Source organism: Chelon labrosus (assembly GCF_963514085.1).
Source record: "Chelon labrosus genome assembly, chromosome: 5".
NCBI classification, from domain to species: domain Eukaryota; kingdom Metazoa; phylum Chordata; class Actinopteri; order Mugiliformes; family Mugilidae; genus Chelon; species Chelon labrosus.
Window position 1 is genome coordinate 5258111 of NC_140341.1, and position 22665 is coordinate 5280775.

General features: G+C 43.2%; 1 protein-coding gene across 2 annotated transcripts in view; it reads right to left on the reverse strand.

Annotated features, from left to right (window-relative positions):
* Positions 1-22665, reverse strand: part of enox1 (ecto-NOX disulfide-thiol exchanger 1) — a 112109-nt gene that overhangs the window by 27709 nt on the left and 61735 nt on the right. For both annotated transcript variants that reach the window (XM_084544683.1, XM_084544682.1), the window contains exons 3-8: positions 19168-19324; positions 18025-18162; positions 7726-7893; positions 7167-7373; positions 6847-7080; positions 71-283 (exon numbers count right to left, since the gene is read on the reverse strand). In XM_084544683.1, the coding sequence (XP_084400809.1) occupies positions 71-283; positions 6847-7080; positions 7167-7373; positions 7726-7893; positions 18025-18162; positions 19168-19177 (970 nt within the window). In that variant the 5' untranslated portion in view covers positions 19178-19324. The remainder of the gene's footprint in view (positions 1-70; positions 284-6846; positions 7081-7166; positions 7374-7725; positions 7894-18024; positions 18163-19167; positions 19325-22665) is intronic.

Below are 22665 nucleotides of genomic sequence, written 5' to 3' on the forward strand. Positions count from 1 at the left end.
ACATCGTCTGCCTGGGAGTTCTGTTTGTGCGACTGCACGTGTGTTAAATAAAATATCAAAGTGTCCTTACACTGCGTCAGTATGGCCATCAGGGCGTTCTTGAAGGCCTCCTTGGCGCGCTCCATCTCCTCCTCGTGCTGAGCCTTCTCGCTCATCAGCCGTCGGACGTGGCTGTTGGCCGACTGGATCATGGAGTAGAAGTGATTGGCGGTCCGCCGGTTGACTTCGCCCCGGTCGATCCAGGTGAACAGCACCGCCGTGGCATCGCTGAACTTGTGGTCTTCTGTGGGAGACGAGGTCGGAGAGGTTGAAACAGAGACAGACCAGACGGAGGAGAATACATCGGGTCAGGGCAGGTTTCATTTACACTGGTGGTTTACATCTAAAACCCATCTGACCTTGCCTTTTGTCAGACCAATCACAACCGTTTATCTAATATGAGAGGGTTTCTTGAACAACCTAATGATTATAATGTGCGTTTTGTAGCTCTCACTGATTGTAGGTCAACTCTATCCGATTGCATCCAGAGGCATTTTGGTCCGCACCCCTTGATTACGTCTCATGGAAAACGAGAGGCTCCAGACTAGTTTGCATTTTCTCTGGCTGTCTGTCACCACATGACTTACAAGAAACTCTTTATTTTATGAAAGGCATGTTTCATTTTATCTACATTTTAAGCAAATAAGGCCATCCCTGAAGTACAAGCAACTAAAATGCCAAATATCCTTCAAGACTAATGAAGTAAAAGTCCCGTTAATTTATCTCGCAGACATTGTATGTGACCCAGAGTTTGAGCTCTTCTGTAGCCTGTATGGAGATGAACCAAAAAGATGAACAATGGAGTTATAAAATATTGTGTCTGTGGAAATAATACACTAAAAGTGACTGGGTCTAACTCCTGGGTCCCTAGAGGCTGACACAAGATAAAGATGGACGACTACCACAACTGTGATTTGTATCTTCTTACTTTGCCCTTCGGCCTTTTAAACTCATATTAAATCCGTCCTTATGCACTTATGTCTTTTAAATCCTTTTCAAAGGTATGTCAACAAAACAGCCTGAAGGAATCACATTTAGTAAAACAAGAACGTAATGGCACATGAATAACAAATGATTTGGCCAACTACGCTCGACAATTTTAGTCCTTAAGGGGAATTACCGTTTATTTTTTTTACAACCTTGACCTTATTTCTGTCTACAAAACAACGGGGAATAGCACTAGCGTATCACAACAAAATGTTGGTGAAATGAACGAGTTTCGCGGCAGATGCGTTATTTAGAGGCTGCGTTTCGGTGCCCCATTCACTCCCATTCAATCTAAATATCGTCCAAACGACTCCAAATGACACCAAAGTTATATTGGTGAGTAAACGATGGTATTTTATGCCAGAAATAAGGTCCAGGTTGTAAAAAAACAGTAGTTCCCCTTTAAACCCTGTTGCCCACTAGCATAATGGAAATGTACTAATGACTTGTATAATCTCATATGTATTCCCTTTTAGATAAGTATAGTTCTGTGGGAACGTACAGAGAAGGGCACGCCTGGAATGTGTGATGGCTTCCATGCACGCGCCATAACTGTCAGGATAGACAAGATAAGAGGACTTGATTAACACCTAGTAACCATCTCTAGTGAAAAACAACTCCGTATATGGCGCAGTTGAACCTTGCCCTTCCTCTGTTTAGATGAATTTCACAGCAGGCCCTGAGTCTTTCACCATCTTTCACCTTCTCTCTTCCTGCAATTCTGTAAAAGATACTGAATGCATCCAGTCTCTGTGTTTCTCAACAGAATCTATCTCTGTACTGAAGGAAGCTGAAGACTTTAGACTTCAGACTTTGCTGAAGGTGGTTTAGACGTCTGTGACCCTACGCAGACTTTTTACACAGACCCTAACACCGTAGCCTGATGTGCTCCTCCCCAGAAATGTAACTACGCGTCACGGCGACGCAGACCGCAAGAGCTGTGATTGGTCTGCTTGGTAGTAGCGCGTTTCCGCTTTAGTATTTCCGAATTGATTGTTTTGGATCAATAACGATGGAACACATCAAGGAAAGGTTAACTGAGGAGGTTCGGAGATACAAACATTTGTACAACTCATCTTCGGTTAAATTTCGGTGAATATTTCAGTCGCCATTGTGGAAACTGGAAGTACAAACAAAAATAATGGTGATAAATATATTCACTCATTTGGACTGGTGTTAGTGTCCAGCTGCAAACGGCTGTGTCTTTAGCAGTACTAGCGATGTGGCAACACAGGACTGGAGCCTACACCTACTTCAATCTACAACTTCATCTATCTTTGAGGTTGTTCTACACTTGAGAGCTGTGCCAAGACTCTTAGTAAAACTGGGGCCACTGACATTCTCCTAAATCCTTGTCAGCAAAGTGTTCATACAAGAGCTTTGATAACGTTTTTCCAAGGTCCTCAACATCCATAAGTAACCGCTTTGGGCAAAACTCTACTGGGAGTCACGATAGAGGGCATACATTCTTTGCTTGGAGTCTGTGAACTGCATTTTTAATATTTGCTTAATTGCTAATTTGCAGTTATGCAGTCCTTGAACCATATGAAAGTTATCCCGCTATAGAGAAACCACTGTTGTTATCCTTGAAAACCATTCCAGGCGCATTCAAACGTCTAATAATTTAGTTTCGCTCTTTTTGAACCTTAAAATAAAGTCCCTCCCCAGCTTCCTGCTTCATACAACATCACACCAAACGGTGACTGAACATGTAACAATGTAAAAGCCGTTTCATGGGACCTTTAACATTCACTGAGGCTCAACAAACAACAGAGCGGCGGCGAGCGAGGACCAAAATCCTTCTCTAGGGGCGCTCGCTGTTCACGGCTCTATGGAATCACGCCACAGATGCTGAGCACAAAAAGCATTTTGGATTTTCAAGCAAAACCACGAGCTGCTTTTGGCCTCAGCCATAAAAGGTGCAGAGTCTCCGTGGGCCTCCTTCGAGTGCATTTTCCCACCATTTGAATAATAATTGAACGGTGCCGCGGAGCCACGGACGACGGCAGAACAGAGTGAATTATAGAGCATTTAATGAGCTCAATACCCAGTGCAACACAACCTGTAAGAAGACACTTTCCCCCGCTCTGATAAAGCCCCATTCATACATAGCAGCAGATTACAGTCACATTACAGCGAGCACAATGAGGCGCCACTGAACAGGGACGACTGAGGGAATAATGGAAATTTATTTCCCCTGATGTTTGAGGTGAAGAATGAATTGAAAAAGGTTATTCAGAGAGAAAACATGCTTGTTTATGTTAGGTATTAGAAGATGGATGGGGAAACTGTACAGAGCCCGAGGTTAGCAGCTAAATTCAGAAGAAAATGTTACATTAGGAGAATTAGAGATAGAGCAACAGAGTAAAGTTGAAGTTATTATTATTTTATTCTACATCTATTATTACTCAGTTTTTCTTCCAAATTTGTCTTATATTTTATTTTTTTCTAAACTACTTCTATTTATTTATGGGCTCCTTGGTTATTTCACTTTAATCCATTCTGCTGTTTCATCTTTGATTTTTTTTTCCTACAGGGGATGAATAAAGTTATTGTATTATATTGTAATGAATTGTATTGTATCATATCATAACATATCATATTGCTTTGTATCACATTGTATCGCACTGCATCGTATTGCAACATATTGCATCGTAATATATGGTATTGTATCGTATCGTAACGTTTCATAGTATATTATTAGTTTGTATTGTCTTACATTGTATCGTATCATGTTGTATCATCATATTGTAGTAATATATTGTATCGTATCGCATTGTATCACACCGTATCGCATCGTCTTGCATTGTATCGCAAAGTAATATATATTGCATCTTAACGCACCATACTGTAATACTCATAGTATATTGTATCCTATCGTATTGTGTCGTATTGTAATATAGTGTATTGTATCGTGTCATATCGTAACTTATCATATTGTTTCGAATCATATCATATCATAATATCATGTATTGCATCACATCGTAGCATATCGCATCGCAACGTATCACATTGTAATATATTGTATCGTATCGTATTGTATCATAATATCATGTATTGTATTGCACTGCATCATAATCAATCGTATCGTATCGTATCGTATCGTATGGCATTTCATCACATCGTATCATATCGCATTGCAACGTATCGCATCGTAATATATTGTATCGTACTGTATTATCGTATCATTACGTTTCATAATATATCATATCATTTCATAACATATTGTATAATATAACGTTTCATAATATATCGTATCATATTGTATCGTATCATTTCAATATATATCGTATCGCAACATTTCATAATATATTGTATTGTATCGTAACGTTTCATAATGTATCGTACCGTATCGCATCGTATCGTATCGTATTTAATCACATCGTATCATATCGTATCGCAACGTATCGCATTGTAATATATTGTATCGTACTGTATTATCGTATCGTTACGTTTCATAATATATCGTATCATATTATATCGTATTGTTTCAATATATATCGTATCGCAACCTTTCATAATATATTGTATTGTATCGTAACGTTTCATAATATATCGTATCGTATCGTATCGTGTTTGATCCAGAGGAAGTATAACAATATTGTTTAAAGTTTAGTTTCCCTCATCACTCACCCACTAAGGAAACAGGAATACTGGTAATAACAATGGTGAGTAGTGTGCAGATTAAATTGCACTAAATTGCAAAACTGATTCCAGTCTTCCTTGTGCTTTAACAAACACAGCAAAGACAAACAGTAAATGTGCAGGATATTCAGTCATAGGAGAAAATATTCAGCTACAACAGAGCAGAGGAAAATTGGTGGTGGAGGAGGAGGAGGAGGAGGAGGAGGAAGAGTGACCTTCACTCTCCTCCACAGCAACATCCCTCATCACTCACTCATCTTCACTTCTGCCAATTCACTCCCACGCCTCGTCTTCTTCCGTCCAATCTCCTCACGTGCAGAGAAAGCAGGTGACGGGCAAACACTGAAGCCAAACCAATTACACAGTAGATAAATGAAGGTACGATGAATGTGGGCTCGTTTTAAAAGACTCACTAGAGCACGCTCCAGATCTTTGGAACGTCACCTGAATTATTCATTCTCATGATTAATTTTTTTTTTCACCAAACACATTCTTTCTCTGTTCCAAAACAGGAAGGGGAAAAAAAAATAAAAAACTGCAAGCGCTGCATGCCCTGAAGGAAAAATACCTGACACAGCACAAACCAAAAAAACCTGCTCAGATCTTCTCAAACACTGGATTCTCAATTCCACTAATACAACTTTATAGAAGAAAGGGCTTAGGGATCCTCTTAGAAAACGTTGTAGGCCTTTTTTAATTTAACCTGTCAGACATTAGATGTATTAAGGTAAAGACACACCAAAGAACTACTGGCAACGAAGGCCGGCCGTGACAGCCTCAGGTGCCGTTGGTCTGGATCAAAAAGCTGCACCTGAACTCACCATGGAGACTAAACTGCCAACGACAGACGTTCTGCACTTGTGTGAAGGGAAATAACGCTTCCTAGAAATAGGAAAAGCTAGGTGGGTAGGGTCTTGATGATCTTTTCTGCTGTCCTCACCACTCTCTGCACTGAGTCTGAGGCACTGCAGCTACCAGACCGGACAGAGGTGCAGTCTTGTGAAAATAAAGAACCAGACATGTTCTAACCCAATAACTGGAAGAGAAGAACCTCAATTGCTATGCACCAACAATGTCTGCACAGGAAATGGACACACAAATAAAAATAATTCACAAAATTTACTGCATTATCACTTTTTCTTGTCACAGAATTCATCTGTTGAAGCAAATCCAGAAAGCCGCTGTGGGACAATAATCACAGCAGCAAACGTGTCTCGTTGAATCGCCTGTACGCAACACTACAATGTCGGAACAGTGTTTTTTAACCGCCTCACACACGGTTGAACACATACAGAGCGGCTTGCATCAGCTTGCTTTCCGTGGACGGCGGATATCGATAATTGTGCAGCTTCCGGAAAGATTAATTTGCACCTGCTATTAGATATCACAGCGGGAGATCTAAGACATGGATTATACAGCACACATACATGCACAGAGTCATGGTTTTAAAAAGCTGCAAGGCCCAGATGAATACGATTACGGTGTTGGGTATTCTGCAAGAGTCTGCCCCTCCACAACTTGAGAAAAACACACACAGAACAACAGATGCCCTAACATAGAATCTGGAGGCTTGATGAAAAGACGTGCATGATTCTTTTGACGACCGTGATTGATAAATGAAGTTGTTATAAGTTTAGGAACAAGACCACGCTTGCATATCCTTCTATTTCCTGCCCATACCTAAGCAGATGCGTGTTGTTCGTCTCACTTCTCAACCCTGACCCTTCCCGCCCCTCTCTTTTCTTTTCTTCCTCTTCCACCTTTCTTTACAGGAACCAGGGGGACAAGGAGCTGAAGGTTCCTGAGAGGTTCCCCCATCCTGAGGCTCACTCCCTGGGTTCCTATGCGTCTGAAGACCATCTTCCGTCTACGTATTCCTCACTACTCATCCCTCTATCCATTTCCTGCAGATCTTGTCAACCAGTAAACTTCCCTGCATCAACTGGGGCGCCAACTTGCACGGATTATAATCTCTGACAGTCATGAAGGAGCATCAGACAACACACTGAAACACTGAGACTCTTTAAATATCGCACACTATGTGATATTATCTGCAGACAATCTGATCCAGAGTTGGCACAGCTTGGTCCGATCAGTCCTGGCGCTCGATTCAGCATTCACGACGCAACCCCTCACCTTTACCGGAAAGTGTTAAATAATCAATAACCTGCTCACCTTTCAGTCTGTCAGCTAACACCGTCGCCTCGTGTTCAGAGTAGTGGACGATGGGCGGAGGAGACGGCGGCCGCAGCCGGTCCTCGTGGATCTTCCGCCGGTGTCTTTCCTCTCTGGCCAGCAACCTCTGTTTACACTCCCACTCGTACAGGTCGTCTCTGGCCTGGGCAAAGTCCACGTGGATCCTCCCCGAGTCCTTCTTATCGGTGCTGGACCTGATGCGCATCCGATACCCTGAAGGAGAGAGGAAAAGTTCAGTTTCAGCTCCGTTCAGGAGGCAACGCTGGATCCAGTTCATGCAGCGTGAATGCAGCGCTCACCCGACAGGTAAAGAGCCTTGTCCACCATGAACTCCTCGCTGAAGCGGATGTGGCAGAAGTTCTTCTTGCTCTTGCGGATGGCGATGATCTCTCCGCACTGGTCAAACACCTCCCTGATGATTTCCTCTGTGGCGTTCTCTGGAAGACCTCCGACGAACACCGTCTTGCAGCCGGGGGGTCGCTCCCGTGTCGATGGAGGGGGCAAGTCTGAAGCGCAAAGATACCATCATCGTCAGTAACAGTGTCATGACTACCGGACGTCATCATGCACGTATCTTTTGAATTATAGAGTCAAATAAGTGTCAAATAATATAATCTCAGTTTCATCATTAGTTGAATTTAAGTCGCCTTGTTTGTTATGACTGCCTCAACCTCATTTTATAAGAAAGAATAATAACTTTTAACATTCATACATTGCTTTTGATCCTCCACCTTAGATATCTGTTTCTGCAAACCTGCAGCTTCCCTCTGCAGCAACACCGCGCCATCCATAAAAAGTACAATTGACTTTGCTGCACCATCAGTGAGGCAGTACATAGGATTTGTTTTGGAGTCTTACTTGGGTTCTGAGGGAAGAGAGTGCAGCTCTTGCAGTGGATGATCTCCTTGATGACGGGCATGTCCGGGGGAACAGGCGGAGGAGGGACCAGGCTGATGCCCGCCATCATGGGGTTTAAGGGAGCGATGAGGCCCAGCCCGGGGTCGAATCTCTGGATGCACAGAGTGTCTGCAGGACAGAACGATAAAAACACACAAGATTTATGTTTTTAAAACTGTACTTTCTCTTAGTCCTGGGGGACCGACATTTTCTTCTTCTGTCTCAAGCGTTTTGGTGATTATTTGAAAGATATAAATGAAGGAAATGCTTTGGGATAGGACCTGTTTTTAGTCAGTCTAGCGGTATGTGTCTAAAGACGATTTGTCTGTGCGTCGTGCCAGAAACACTGCCGGATTGATCTCCTCGACCTAACAGGTGTTCGGATGAATCCTCCGACTTTTCCTCTGGTGTCGGCATGAGGTTTATATTTTTGATTATAAGCAAACTTAAAAGGTCAGCACTTAAAGTCACTGATGGTTTACTTTAAGAACGACCGGGGCGGCTTCCAGAGGAGACAGATGTTAGAACCGGACAATCAGTCTTCTCTGTGGAAGCAGCAAACCTTCTGGACTCATCCACTTCACCGCACAACATTTCCTGCAGCTTCTGATTTCCCTTCTGACTTTAAAATATTGTTTGTCATTTTAATAATGCACGACGCAAACAGAGTAAGCGTTAACTGAAGACGCGGGAGGATGCAAAGACAAGAAGGAGCTTGTTTCTGTCTCTGCGCCTTTGAAATTCTTTGTCCTGTGCAGCTGTACAGATGCACACAGGTAATTCACACACATCAATGGTCAGTAATTGTTAATATTACAACACAGGGCAATTAGTTTCCAAGCAGTCATCAATACTGCGTTCAAATCATGACCTCAAATGGCGGGTTTAGTGCAACTGGAACATTTAAAAGATTCCAGTTAAACGAGAAATGACAAAGTCCAGTAACTTCTGAGATTTTCAGGACTTTGCAGCCTAAAAAAAAAAAACAACCCTAATCCTATTTTACAGCTGGATATTTATTGGCCGAGATGGCCGAGAAGATTTATGACTTACAGCTACTGAAACTGTGCATGTCAGGACTGCATACTATGTGCAATGTCTAATAAAGATTTCTGGGAGTTGCAAACCATGTGTGCATGCAGTTTTTTCCCTGTTTTATAAAAGTCATCGGCAATAAAAGGTTGAAAAACTGTGGTCTAATCCATCATCACGGAGAAATCACAGAGATGCATGCTGGAAGAAAAAAAAAAGCAAGAAGAGAGAATATCACTATCTGGAAGAAAACACAGATAACAGCAGAAAAAATGGGGATTGGATCTGCAGGGAAGGGACAAGAAAATATGATCTCGAGGGCGCTAATGGGGACGGTGGAAGAAAAATGCTCGGTGCAGGAGGAAGGCGTGGGAAGGAGAAACTGACTGTTCTCTAGGACAAAGAGAAAGTGAGGGAGAAGGGGTAAGATAAACAGCGAGAGGACCGAGGCGACAGGAGCAATGCTTCAGCTGTCTGGGTGAAAATAGAGCAGGCAGGTTGGAGGAGGGCGGTGCGCCGTCGCATGTGTCCCTATCTCCAACGCTGCATTAACAAGGGAGCGGGAGGAACAAAACGTCAAGCCCACGCTGCCGCGGCACCGCCAAGAATGAAGTGATTCAGATTACAGGCGAGGGAAGCTGTCACACAAGGAAAGGACAAACGTCCCTTACAGTAATTTAAGAGAAATAAATGTTTCTTTTGCCGCTGTGTGTGGAGGATTGATAGAACGCACCGATGATTCAGTGTGAAAGCTTCTGATGCTGTGGGTCTAAACAGTCAGCAAACAATAAGTCTTTGCCTCAAACACTCACCAGCACACAGGAAGGAAGGTGGGTCACATTTCCAGATTGTTCTGGATAAAGAGAAGGTGAAGACACCGAAATAAAAGCAACTGACCTTTGGTGGACTAATGTCAGATGTGGGTTGATTTTAGATATCATCGGTTCACTCAAATTACAAGAAACGTTTTTCATCATGCACCTGAATCTGAATCATTTCTGCATTTTGAAACAACAAACTCTAAATGTGATTGGAAATACATCTGTGAAGGTTCTCAGTCACCCAGGCCATGGTATATCCAAGAAACGCCAGCTCCACGTAGCTTCTTCAGTTCTAAAGGGCTGGTGCTGGTGGAGGAGTTGGGGTTTAAAGGGGAGCTACCGTTTTTTACAACCTGGACCTTATTTCTGGCATAAAATACGATCGTTTACTCACCCATATAACTTTGGTGTCATTTGGAGTCGTTTGGACGATATTTCGATCCAGTGGAGAGCCGCGTATATCCATATAGTGGGAGTGACTGGGGCACCGAAACGCAGTCTCTAAATAACGCATTATCTGCTGTGAAACTCGTTCATTTCGCCAATATTCTGTTATGAGGCGCTAGTGCTATTCCACGTCGAGTCCTGAGTTACCTGTTATTGTCATCCGGGGTCTGTAGATTGACCTCTCAATGCTTCCACTCGAGTATTCGGTCCATTTTCAGCGCAACTAGCCAAAGTTGAGTAAGTCCAGGTTGCGCAAAGGAAGCCTGTGGAAGCTTCGTCCAAATGGTCAATTTGTTCGGACAATTTGGAAATATGCAGAAACGAACCATAGCAGTACCAAATTACAGGTAAACGAGCCGACCGCCGCAGAGTGAATGAGCCGTGCTATGGCTGCGTGCGGCGCTCAGAGATGACATCATCCAGGTCAGAGGTTAGCAGGTCAATCTACAAACCCTGGATGATGATAACAGGTAACTCCGGAGTCAACAGGGAATAGCACTAGTGTATCATAACAACATATTGGTGAAATAAACGAGTTTCGTGGCAGATAATGCATTATTTAGAGGCTGCGTTTCGGTGCCCCATTCACTCCCACTATATGGATATACGCAGATCTAAATATCTCCCGAATGACTCCAAATGACACCAAAGTTATATGGGTGAGTAAACGATTGTATTTTATGCCAGAAATAAGGTCCAGGTTGTAAAAAACGGTAATTCCCCTTTAAGTAGGAACATCTGCAACTCACATCACTCCTCGCCAGTCCTTTAGAAGCTACCTAAAACCCACAAAGGCACAAGGGGGAACACGTAAACTCCACACTGTCATATTTTGGTCCAGGCTGAAAGATCTCAACAGACATTGGCCACGAATCTAACTGATATTTATGGTCCTCAGAGGATGAGCTGGGTGTGGACTAACCACTGGATAAATTCTGAAAGAGCGTCTTCATCACTCCCAGCCTCGCGGAACGTTCACGCCTCCATGGAGGAAGCGATGAGGTCCTCTCTCCAAATATCATCACCTCACCATATTTTACATTCACACATTCACACTGTAATAATCCATTTAATATGAGAGTGTACGCTTTTGTTTAAAAAATCATAAATGCATTTTTTTCGGGAATAAATGGTTTCTAATCAAGCATTCACAGAGCATTAGAGTACACTGAATGCTGCAGGCTAAAGAGCTGGGAAACGCTTCCTACTCAGCATTTTGTTTGCTAAAATGAAAACAAAAAGCCACATATGCTTTTATTAGAGATCTCTGGGCTTATATACACCGATCAGGCATAACATTATGACCACCTTGTGCCTCCAAAACAGTTGTGACTCAACAGAGAATGGACATGGGCCTTCTGAGGGTGTCCTGTGGTGTCTGATCAACAGAATGTTGTTAGTGGGGGGCCTTTGAGGGGAGGGGCCTCTGTGGATCATCCCACAGATACTTGATCAGCTTGGGATCTAGTGAATTTGGAGGCCAGGTCAACACCTTGTGCTGTTCTTCATATGTTTTGAGTTGTTCCTAGCGTTTTTGTGGCTGCATCCTTCTGGGGATGGCTGCTGCCATCAAGGAGTGTCATTGCTATGGGGTGGGGGTGCCTGGTCTGGTCTAGGTGGGTGCTACATGTTGTACATGTTCATACAATGAATGAATACCAGGTCCAAAGGTTTCCCAGCAGAACATTGAATTGTCACAAGATGGTCAATGCTATTTACTTCTCCTGTTAGTGGTTTTAATGTTCTGGCTGATCGGTGTGTGTGTGTGTATATATATGTGTGTGTGTGTATATACTCCACTAATGTCCAGAGATTCTTCAGGTCTAAGGAAAACTCATTAAAGGGCCGTCTGTGATAACCTCGACAGGTAAATTACACATCTCCGTGCTACACATTCATCACAATCACAGAAGGCTGGTTTTGCTCTCAGCTCTGCTCCTGCAGCCAAAACGAGTCGAGCCAGGCTCATTTCTCTGGCTGCGAACTCCGCTGAGTCTGCCAGAGACGAAAACACAGGAAGAAATATACAGAGGAGGAAAAAGAAAGAAAAAAAAAAACACAACCACAGCCAAGACGTGAAAAGAGAGGCTCTGACAGACGAAAAAGCAGCATTTATGCTTTTAATTGTGATTTTCTTAAAACGTTTTTCCTTTTAAAACCAGGACTGATGAGAGACATGAGCTGAAATCGGCCTCGCTGGGAAACATCTGGCTATGATTACTCTCAAGGTGAAAGCTCATCAATCAGGACGCACCCAGACATACAAATGTGATCCTAGATGTAATCTTGAGCCAAATCCAGACGCCACTTATCAGCCACATATAACACAGTCTTAGCGTCTGACCCCAAAAAGTTATACCCTCAGTCACACATGGATTTTCTGGACATTAATGCGTTGTTAGAGAACCACAAACCATGCGTCTAGAATCAGCTTTTGACGATTCTCAGTCATCCTGCTCATATTAAGACACCGAGACAAAGGCAGCCGGACTGGTTTGAGGTTTCACCACTCGTTCAAGTGGTTTCTTCAGCTCTGAATTACATTAGTTTGTGGGGAGTCTGGTAATATTTGGACCAACCCGGGCGATATCTTCTTTGCATCAACAGTAAAACAAAGCTAAAACATGGCAACTGGACTTTCTTGAAGATATTTCGCCGCTAGGACTTGGATTCCTCAGGAGATACAGCATGTCTGTGAAGACTTTCAGTCCTCCATGTCTTGGTATACTGTATAAGAAGCCACTTGGACTTCACTGCTGCGTCATGACACTTTAAGCATCGACCAGTCGCCGATCACATGACGATAACAACACGGACGCCTCCGAGAAGACAGGTGAGGAGCCCAGTGGGTCGTTGCAGCAAACTAGCAGCGGATGAAGCAGCAGATGAAGCCCATACTACCGTGAGTAGTAGTATGTCAGTTCTGAAATACAACTAAAGTACTACTGCAATGCATCTGAAAAGGCTAACGCTAACAGTCCAAATCCTCGCAACAGCAGTCAATTAACAAATTTACCAAACGTCCTGTGGTAACAGAGAGACGGAGGCTGCACATCAACTATTTGATAGTTGATAAAGTACACTATCCCATCTGACAACACGCTGTGGAGTACTATTAAATGCTACTGATGGTGCTGAGGTGTTGCCTGTTCTTACACAGGCTATACATATCTGCAGCTCACAGTATGTAGCACATGAGCTGAGTCCTGAGTTACCTGTTAACATCATCCAGGGTTTGTAGATTGACCTGCTAACCTCTGACCTGGATGATGATAAAAGGTAACTTTCGCGGCAGATAATGCGTTATTTAGAGGCTGCGTTTCGGTGCCCCATTTACTCCCACTATATGGATATACGCAGATCTAAATATCTTCCGAATGACTCCAAATGACACCAAAGTTATACGGGTGAGTAAACGATCGTATTTTATGCCAGAAATAAGGTCCAGGCTGTGAAAAATGGTAATTCCCCTTTAAATAGGAACGTCTGAAAGTCACATCACTCCTCGCCAGTCCTTTAGAAGCTACCTAAAACCCACAAAGGCACAAGGGGGAACATGCAAACTCCACACTGTCATATTTTGGTCCAGGCTGAAAGATCTCAACAGACATTGGCCACGAATCTAACTGATATTTATGGTCCTCAGAGGATGAGCTGGGTGTGGACTAACCACTGAATAAATTCTGAAATAGCGTCTTCATCACTTCCAGCCTCGTTGTTCTCAACATATGTATTCAGGTCAAAAATATAGATTTTATTGTTGTAAAGCAGCGGTGTCAAACTCATTTTAGTTCAGGGGCCACATACAGCCCAGTTTGATGTCAAGGGAGCTGGACCAATAACACGATAGGATATTTACCTATTAATACCGACATCTCCAACTAATGAACAACTGAACATTTCTTAAGAAGAATTTCTGTTTAGTTCTAGGGCTCAGTTGTTATGTCCACAACTCTTAGTAAATCTGTGTGAACCCTTGGAAAAGCAATTACTTTTATTGGAAAATTTGCAGTTAATGTCTTCAATGTAATTTTTGCACTTCACAAATTCATCCCACGGGCCAGATTAGACCCTCTGGCGGGCCGGTTTTGGCCCCTGGGCCTTATGTTTGGCACGTATACTGTAAAGCATTACTTTCTACTGGGTTTTTATTAGTGACATCATCAGAGACTAATCGGGGTCGACTTGACTTTCATCACATAACAGTCGACTTTAACAAAACCGGAACTCGCGCAACCCCATAATTTTAGGTGGCTGATAACAGGTGAAGTTTTCTGATTCCTCTTTCAAACTTTTTGTCTTCTCCGTCTAAAATGTAGATGCAGTTGTCCTTAAAGGAGTCAGGAGTCCTGACCTAAAGAGACCGCCTCTCCTGTGTTCAGCCAAGCGTTTGAGAAGCAGTTGTTGTGATTCCCCAAATGTCCAAGTCCGTGCATTCTGCCTCAGTGTCTTGCTGGGCTTAAAGTCCACGAGGGATGTGTATGTTTGTTGAAAATCCTTTTCAGATTAACCCAGCCACATAGAGATTTACAGTCTCCTCCCTTTTAATCTCCTCTTCCTCTCCGTCTGTTCTGTTTTTATTGTTTTCTTTCTGAGGAATCATCTTCGGATGAGTGATGGAAAGTCTTGAAAAAACCTCTAACAAGTTCAGTTGGCTTTGTTTCAGCATCGTCAAAATCCAACTGTGAATCAACCTCATTTTTAACCCTTAAGGAGTCTTACATCTATTCTAAAAAAAACTGCTTTGTTTTTTTAAGCAAACCGCAACTAAGCACAAATTTGATGCACTTTTGCTTTGAGAATTTTATTTTCATACAACTTTAGAACCTTTAGAATTAGATAAAAGTGAAGAGGGAGTGGAAACATCTGCTTTTGTGATTCGTGGTGAAGTGACCCTTTAACTCACGTATATCAGATTCGCTTGTTCTCTTTCGGCTTTTTCAGACGAGTCTAAACGTTCCCACGTGTGATTTGAACAGGGAGGAGAGCGGCAGCTGTTGCCAGAGGTGGAGTCTAATCAGCATCACATCACCGCTGCGAAAATATCATGTCATCATCTTAATATGTGCACTCAGGTCCAATGGAATTTGGTTGCTATGTTTCCGTCCGTGTCTCCTTACAACAGCTCCGCTCTGTCCTCTTTGTTAAATCCATGCATTCAATTATTCTCGGCTTAACACACACACACACACAAAAAAAATCTACTCAGCAAATGTTCATTTAATAAACCCCGACAATGCAGCACCTCAGTAATGACAGTCGAAACACGCACAGCCACCAAGCTCAGACAAATCCCCACGTCTCACAAAAACAATTTCCTAAATAGATTCGAGGGTGAAACTGAGACCGGAGAAACAGAAAATGAAAGTGAGCAGCTACGCGCCGAGCTTAGTGTAGTTTTTTTTTTTTTTTGTTGGAGTGACAAGCCAGTGTGGCGCGTTTGGAGGGCAGCCATGTCGTCACGCTCTGCTCAGGGACTGGTAGAAGATCAGTCGGGGATGTGGACTTGCATATATTCCTCTGTTTAAGCTGGTGTATATGGTTTAGATATGTAAAAGGAAAAATCAAGATAAATCAGAGGTATTTATTACATCCAGATGTTTCAGTTGCGCTGAATGTTTTTCCAGCCCAGCCCTCTTTAGCAAAGTGTCACAGCTTGATGCATCTGGAAAAATCTGAAGCCTCCTACATATGAATGTTGGAAGAAGAACTGAGATATGCACCGATCAGGCGTAACATTATGACCACCTTCCTAATATTGTGTAGGTCTCCCTTGTGCCTCCAAAACAGTTGTGATTCATCAGAGAATGGACATGGGCCTTCTGAGGGTGTCCTGTGGTGTTAGTGCAGGGCCTTTGGTTCCTATGGGTTGATGGGAGGGGCATCTGTGGATCATCCCACAGATACTTGATCAGTTTGGGATCTAGTGAATTTGGAGGCCAGGTCTGGGGATAGCTGCTGCCATCAAGGAGTGTCATTGCCATGGGGTGGGGGTACCTGGTCTGGTCTAGGTGGGTGCTACATGTCTAAGTAACATCCACATGAATGAATGCCAGGTCTAAAAGTTTCCCAGCAGAACACTGAATTGACACAAGATGGTTATTTACTTCTCCTGTCAGTGGTCATTATGTTGATACCTGCTGCAAAATCAACAACGCTCGGAAATGTTGCCTGCAACAGGTGCAGGCTTGGCTTGTGTCAAGTCCAACAAATCAATTCCGACAGAACCAAACTCAATTTCTTTTGGAAATTGGGCCTAAAAAAAACAAAAATCAAAGTCAGCCACTTTGGGAAATAGTTTGAGACGTAACCGGTTCCATCACTGAGCAGCAACTCTTTCAGTGAGCCTCACATGGTTCCCATCTTTTTCTCCCAAACTACAGCCAACTTGTGCACACTCCAACATTTCTTATATCACTGTTTTGCAAAGGAATAACACGCTAAGATATATGTCAGGCCACAAACCCCAGCTGTATTATAATGCTCAGGGCACACAGAAGCTCTGAAAAGTATGTTTGAAATATTCAGGTTCCTCTCAGTATAGGGGTAAGCCGGAGAGAACCGACGCAGACACAGGGAGAACATGCAAACTCCACAAAGAAAGGCCCAGTCGGCCGATGGATTCGAACCCAGAACCTTCTTGCTGTGAGGCATCAGTGCTCATATGAAGAGCCGTCATTATCATTTATCATATCTATAGAATGTGACCTCTGAAACTGGCGTGAGGTGATCAGCTACAAACCCAACAAAAGCCCAGTTTTATTTCGACCTGTCTTCTTGTGGAATTACTTTTAATTAGCGACAGATGTTTGTCATTTTAATCTTTTCCAACCTGGAGGCCTCTGTACCGGGACAGGGCTCTATATGTCACTAAAACCCAACACGCAAACATTTTTAGGAGGTTGCAAATTGTGGCACGGTTCACTGTGGAGGCCTCCTGTTATTAAAATAGATGTTGCATTGTTGTGCTTCATTTCTGTTTAGGAAAATTTCGTAGAGTTGCAGCGGAGACATCTTAGAACAGTCTCGATAACATCAGAGTTTGGTGACACATTGGAGCTGTCACTGTTTTTAATAAAGTTAACCTTGGGCTTAAAGAAGTTAAACTGAGGAGCTGCTTCCTGAATATTTTTGTACTCTGATCTCTGCTAATGAGAAAATAAGAGAGAGGAGAAACGACTTTTACCATGAGCTAAGCAGCTTAGTGAATTTTGCCGACTGGAGAGTTAGTCAGTGGTGTGACAAAAGAATTTTTTCACATTCACACTCCACTGCTATTTTTACACTCACTCTTTGCAGTGGAACGGTGTAGTGTTGAGCCATCTGTGATTAAAGGGAACGGCAGCAACGCTAGCAGTTTGATGTGGATAACACGCTGATCAGATTTGGCTGTAGCTGTAGAGATGAGCAGCCTGGCAGTGAGAATACATCCACAAATATTTTGAGGAGAAATTTGGCCGGTGTGGTGGATAGCACTGATGCCTCACAGCAAGAAGGTTCTGGGTTTGAATCCATGGGCCAAATGGTTCCTTTCTGTGTGGAGTTTGCATGTTCTCCCTGTGTCTGCATGGGTTCTCTCCAGGTTCTCCAGCTTCCTCCCACCGTCCCACCGTCCAAAGACATGCTCGTTAGGTTCATTAGTGTGTTCAGCCCTGCGATAGACTGGCGACCTGTCCAGGGCGGGGCACACCCTGATCTGCCAGGCCAATCAGAAGGTTTGGGCGGGGCTTTATTGCGATGATGGTAACAGCGACGTAGCTATACATTTTATCTGTGCACCATGGACAAACGGTTGATACATGCCCCATAATGGGATGCCGGGCAAAGAGAAAGATGATAAATGCAAGAATGAAAGCTGTACATATACAAAACAATTCCCTTTAACAAAATAATTTTGTTAAATAATTAATGAATAACACAACAAATAAAAATGAAATAAATATATAAAAGAAGAAGGTACCTGAAACCAGCTGCTGCCCGTTGATGCCCACGGGCATGATGCCCAGGTTGTTCATGGCCGTGGCCCAGGCTCCGTGGTCGGCGACAGGGAGGCTCAGGTGGTTCTGCTCAGCGCCCAGACTGCCTACACCATCAGCTGCTACACCAGAGACGAGCAAACCCATGCACACATCAGAGACAACTGGGACTTTGAAACGGAAGACGGTGTTTTATTTTGCGGAAATAGTTTTGAAAAAATAGCGTTTCTCCAGAGGGTGTTGCATTATGGGTGACTGTAGCTGATAGAAAAATACTACTGAATGCCTCACTGATTGTGTTCAGTGCTCACCTTATCTTCAACTTCAGACTAGTTAAACATAGACTTGTATAACAATGACACAACTAAATGTATAACTTTTGCATAATCCTTTACTTAACATCTTCATGACTGGATTTCGAATGTTTTCTCATCTGTTATTCTGCCTTCACAAGGTCACTGCACTGAGGAGGTTGCGAGCAACAAGTGATTAAGGACTGATAGCACTCAACTCACCATGGAAACCATATACCAAGATTATCTGTATAAAAGCTGTGTGCGAGGGGAGATAGCCTGAGGAGCTTCTCTGCCGAAAGAACTTGTGATTAGACTCTCTGTGAATCGCTGATTAAAGAAACCTTTTTGACTTTTGACCAGAGTCTCTCGAAGTTCTTTTTCCATCAGTAGCCTTTATGTTGCTAAGCTAGTTAGTGTTGATGGTTGGTTAACTTAAACTTAAACGGGATCGTTTTAACCTGCAGGAGTTTCTGGAGACTCTCTTAATATGTTTTACTGCTGCAGAAGATATAAATTCGTCACAACCAAAAACTAATTTATTGTGTCTCGTGACCTTTAATGTAGAAATAAACCAGAAAATCCAGAAACCAGAGTCTGATAGAAGACAGTCATGGTTGTGATTGTCCAAGAGGCTGATGGACAAGATGCACAAACGTGGGTTTGATAAGTTGCATTTTATTCATACATGAAGGAGGCTCTTCTCCTCTCCTTGGATAATACATACTGACTGGCCTCAAAAAGTATTTCTCTCTAAATCTAATGTTGGAAAATGCTGGAAAAATTCTCCTTTTATGTAAAACTAGAAAGTAGAGTTTTAATTTTCTTATCTACCGCTGGCCATAGTAGGTGGTCTTTTCTCTCCTCTCTCTGCAGTCCTGTCATCAGATCCTTCCTCTGGCTGACGGAGGGTTGGAGGGACGGATCGACGGATCGACGGCTAGGTGGACAGACAGGTTCATCCAGTCTCAGCCACAGTCAGCTTCCACTTCTGTAAGACCAAAAGAAGAGGAAAATAAAGAGTTAAAATGACATCAAAGTCAGAAAAAAATAAATAAAATAAAAAATCCTTGAGTCTTGAGATGAATCATCGACCCAGAGGCTGAAGCGAAACCAGAGAAATCTTTTGGTAATTACGAAGCAAAGTTACGATCCCAGCTGAGTTTCCAACAGAGAGGGCTGCTCAACACGCAAACACACACCTCTGATTCATGTGCACTGAGACTTCCCAGCAGCCGTGTCTAATCTTTAAAACACAAATCTGTTCTGTAAACTCCTCTCACGCTCATTAATACACACATGGACACACACACACAGACACTTTATATATGTGGTTAGGGGGCTGGCATCTTGATCATTACCAGTTCCCCACCCCTGTGCTGAGCAGAGCCTGTCGAAGCCACATGGAAAACATCAGAGGAAGCGACTGACAGCGCTCAGCGGCTCTCGACAAATCCCTCATTTCTGTCTGACAGGCTAAAATTCAGCTGCATACATGTCAGTTATTAGCAGAAATCCTGCAGGGCAACTGAAGTCCTGGTTTTGGGTTTAGTCTTAGCGCCAATTGGGATTCTTCCCAGTGGCCTAAACACTGGTTGGCAACAAAAATGTTTATTTTTATTCATATTTATACGTTTTAATTCAGTCTATTCACCATTTTGCTCCAGACTGAACAAACACCAAGGTCCTTTGTTATGTTCCACTAATCTCTCCATCATTTCTTGCACAAGATCTCAACTATAAGTCACTATCTGGCACAAGAGAAGGTGTTTTATGTTTTGAATTTCCTTTATTGATCCCTCATGGCAGAAATGACAGTATTTCTTTTAACCGATGCATTTGTTCACCCAGCTTGGAGCCAAGGCCTGGGGAGCGGTTTGGGAGTTAGGTCCATGCATAAGGCACCTCAGCCATGCAAACCTGTGAGCTTACGGTCTGAAAGCTGCTTCTCTAACCACTAGGCCACAGTTCTGCCAGAGCGTGGACGACATATGGAGCAGTGGGCTGCCACGCATGCAACACCTGGCGAGCGATTTGAGGGGTTCGGTGTTTGCTCCAACAAGTTAAACCATGGACATGAAAGGGGTCTGAATCAGGATCTTATGGCCTAATCCACAGATGCCACCCTGAATTCAGGTATTCTTTATATTTTTGATTTGTCATGTCCCATAGAGCCTTTAAAAAACACTGATGAGTCATCCTGCACTTGTAGGCGTGTCCTAATATTGCATCAAAGGAATTAGGATGCTCGCTTGCGTCTTTCCTTCACCGGCAGCAACACCGTCTTGGGCTCCAAGCAGTCCAAGTGTGGGCGGAGCCTGCTCAGACCATTGGAGCTGACCAATCAGAGCAAACGACTCTCTGCTGAAGAAGAGTCCACTTTCCTTCATTGTGTTGGACACCAAAAAGAAAAGAAATTCCACTCTTGAACCAGTCCATTAGTTTTTTAAACATACGTGGGTACAATGCAAACAACAGTTGCTCACTCTACACATATTTTTGTTGCTGTTTATTTGCCAAAATGTGACAAATACAGTCTCAAAACGGGGCTCAAAGTGAACAGCGGTGCCAACAAGTAGCTGAGATTACTATGTGATCTTTTAGAAGGTGTTGCCCTCCTGATTTTTGGCCTAATTAATGCCCTGTGTGTTGGTTTCCACCAATCAGATTAGCAGAAACATTTTGATGCCTTCCACTTTGACACAGATTTCACACCGAGCTGAGATTTAAATTTAAGGAGGAGCAGCCAATCTGAGGAGGCTGGTTGAGGCTGCGATTATTCCTGAGGTTGGGGTAAAAGATGAAGACATTGGCGCCAAATCGCTCACCAGTAGGTAACGTTAAAATCATCCCATCCCCCAACACGACCGACGGGAAACCAGATTATATTTCTTGCAGGGAATTTCAATTTCAGTTCTCTTCACAGCACCTTTAAAGTCTTCTCACATCTGAAGCGGTATTTGTCCGGCTGCATGTTTGATGTTTTGATGATGATTCAACGCGTAAGACTGTAGCGACGGGTGTTTGTCATGCCGAACACGTCTCCCTCTCTCTCCCTCTCTCTGACTGTCAGCCCACTCTGCTCTGCAGTAATCATCATCATTCACATCTGACACCAGGAAACCAGATGAGTCCCGCAACACATCCAGCTTTAATTGAGACACAATCACATCAGCGACTACGCACCACGTTGTTGTCGTTGAGGGAGTCTTCCTGCTGGACCCCACAATGTTTTACGTCCACTTTCCTCACCGCAGCCATGAATCATAATTACAAATTGTGATGATTGGACAAAACTTGCAGCTTCAGCAAACATGCCTGCTATCCTGTCCCTGCAGGCCTCACAACAGAGCAGTTCTGTTTGTATCACTGGCACGCGGTCAAACACTCCCACATGTATAGAAGACGCCTTTTACGGTAAATGAAACACAAAGAGACACACTCATTGACAAACCTTAAACCTGAGTCTAAACAGGAACCAAAAACCCACAAAGAGTCTGACCTTACAAAACGTCCTCGAGAAGACGGAAGGACACGAGAACACACACACACACACTCAAGCTCAGATCCTCCAGGCTGAATTAGGTCCCCGTCGATACGGAGGGGAATTGTGGACGAGGCGGAGGCTTATGACGAGCTGAGGAGGCTGCTTCTCTGCAGCAGCCCAGAGTTTGTATTAAGGACGATTCATCTTGTAAATAAAAGCGTTTAGATGTCTGTTCAGTCCAAACTGAAGCATCTCAACAACTACTTTCCAAACACATTCCTGAATCCAAGAGGTAGAATCTAAACCTCTTTAGACTCTTCCCGTAGTGCTGACAGAGGTTCAGATGGTGTTTACTTTTAGACGCGCTGCAGACATCACTAAACCAAATTTAAAAACGATTCTACCTGCAGGACTTTCTGTTAATCCCTATTTTTGGGGCGTATTTGCATCACCACAATCCAGACGACTACTGATCAGGAATTTCCCGTGAGGATCCTTCCACCCTAACAGATAAAGCTGCTTCCTTTGTGAACGGATTCAGACGACTAGAGCGGCTGCATGTGAACAAGTTTTGCTGTTACAAGTGATGACATGGGGTCATTTTCTCACCTCTGTGGATCCTAAACGCATCCATAGCATCGGTTTAATACGGCCTTGAAATCTGTTTTTGTTTCTGTGTATTGTAACATCCAGTCGCTGCGACGTAGCACTCTGATGCTAAACCTTCACACCTGCAGTGCATACTTTAAGAAGCTTAACGTGCTTTTTAAAGTCACAATTATTCAGTAAAGAAATAAGAATAATCATAATGACAAAATAAGAAAACACTGAGACCGATTGAGACT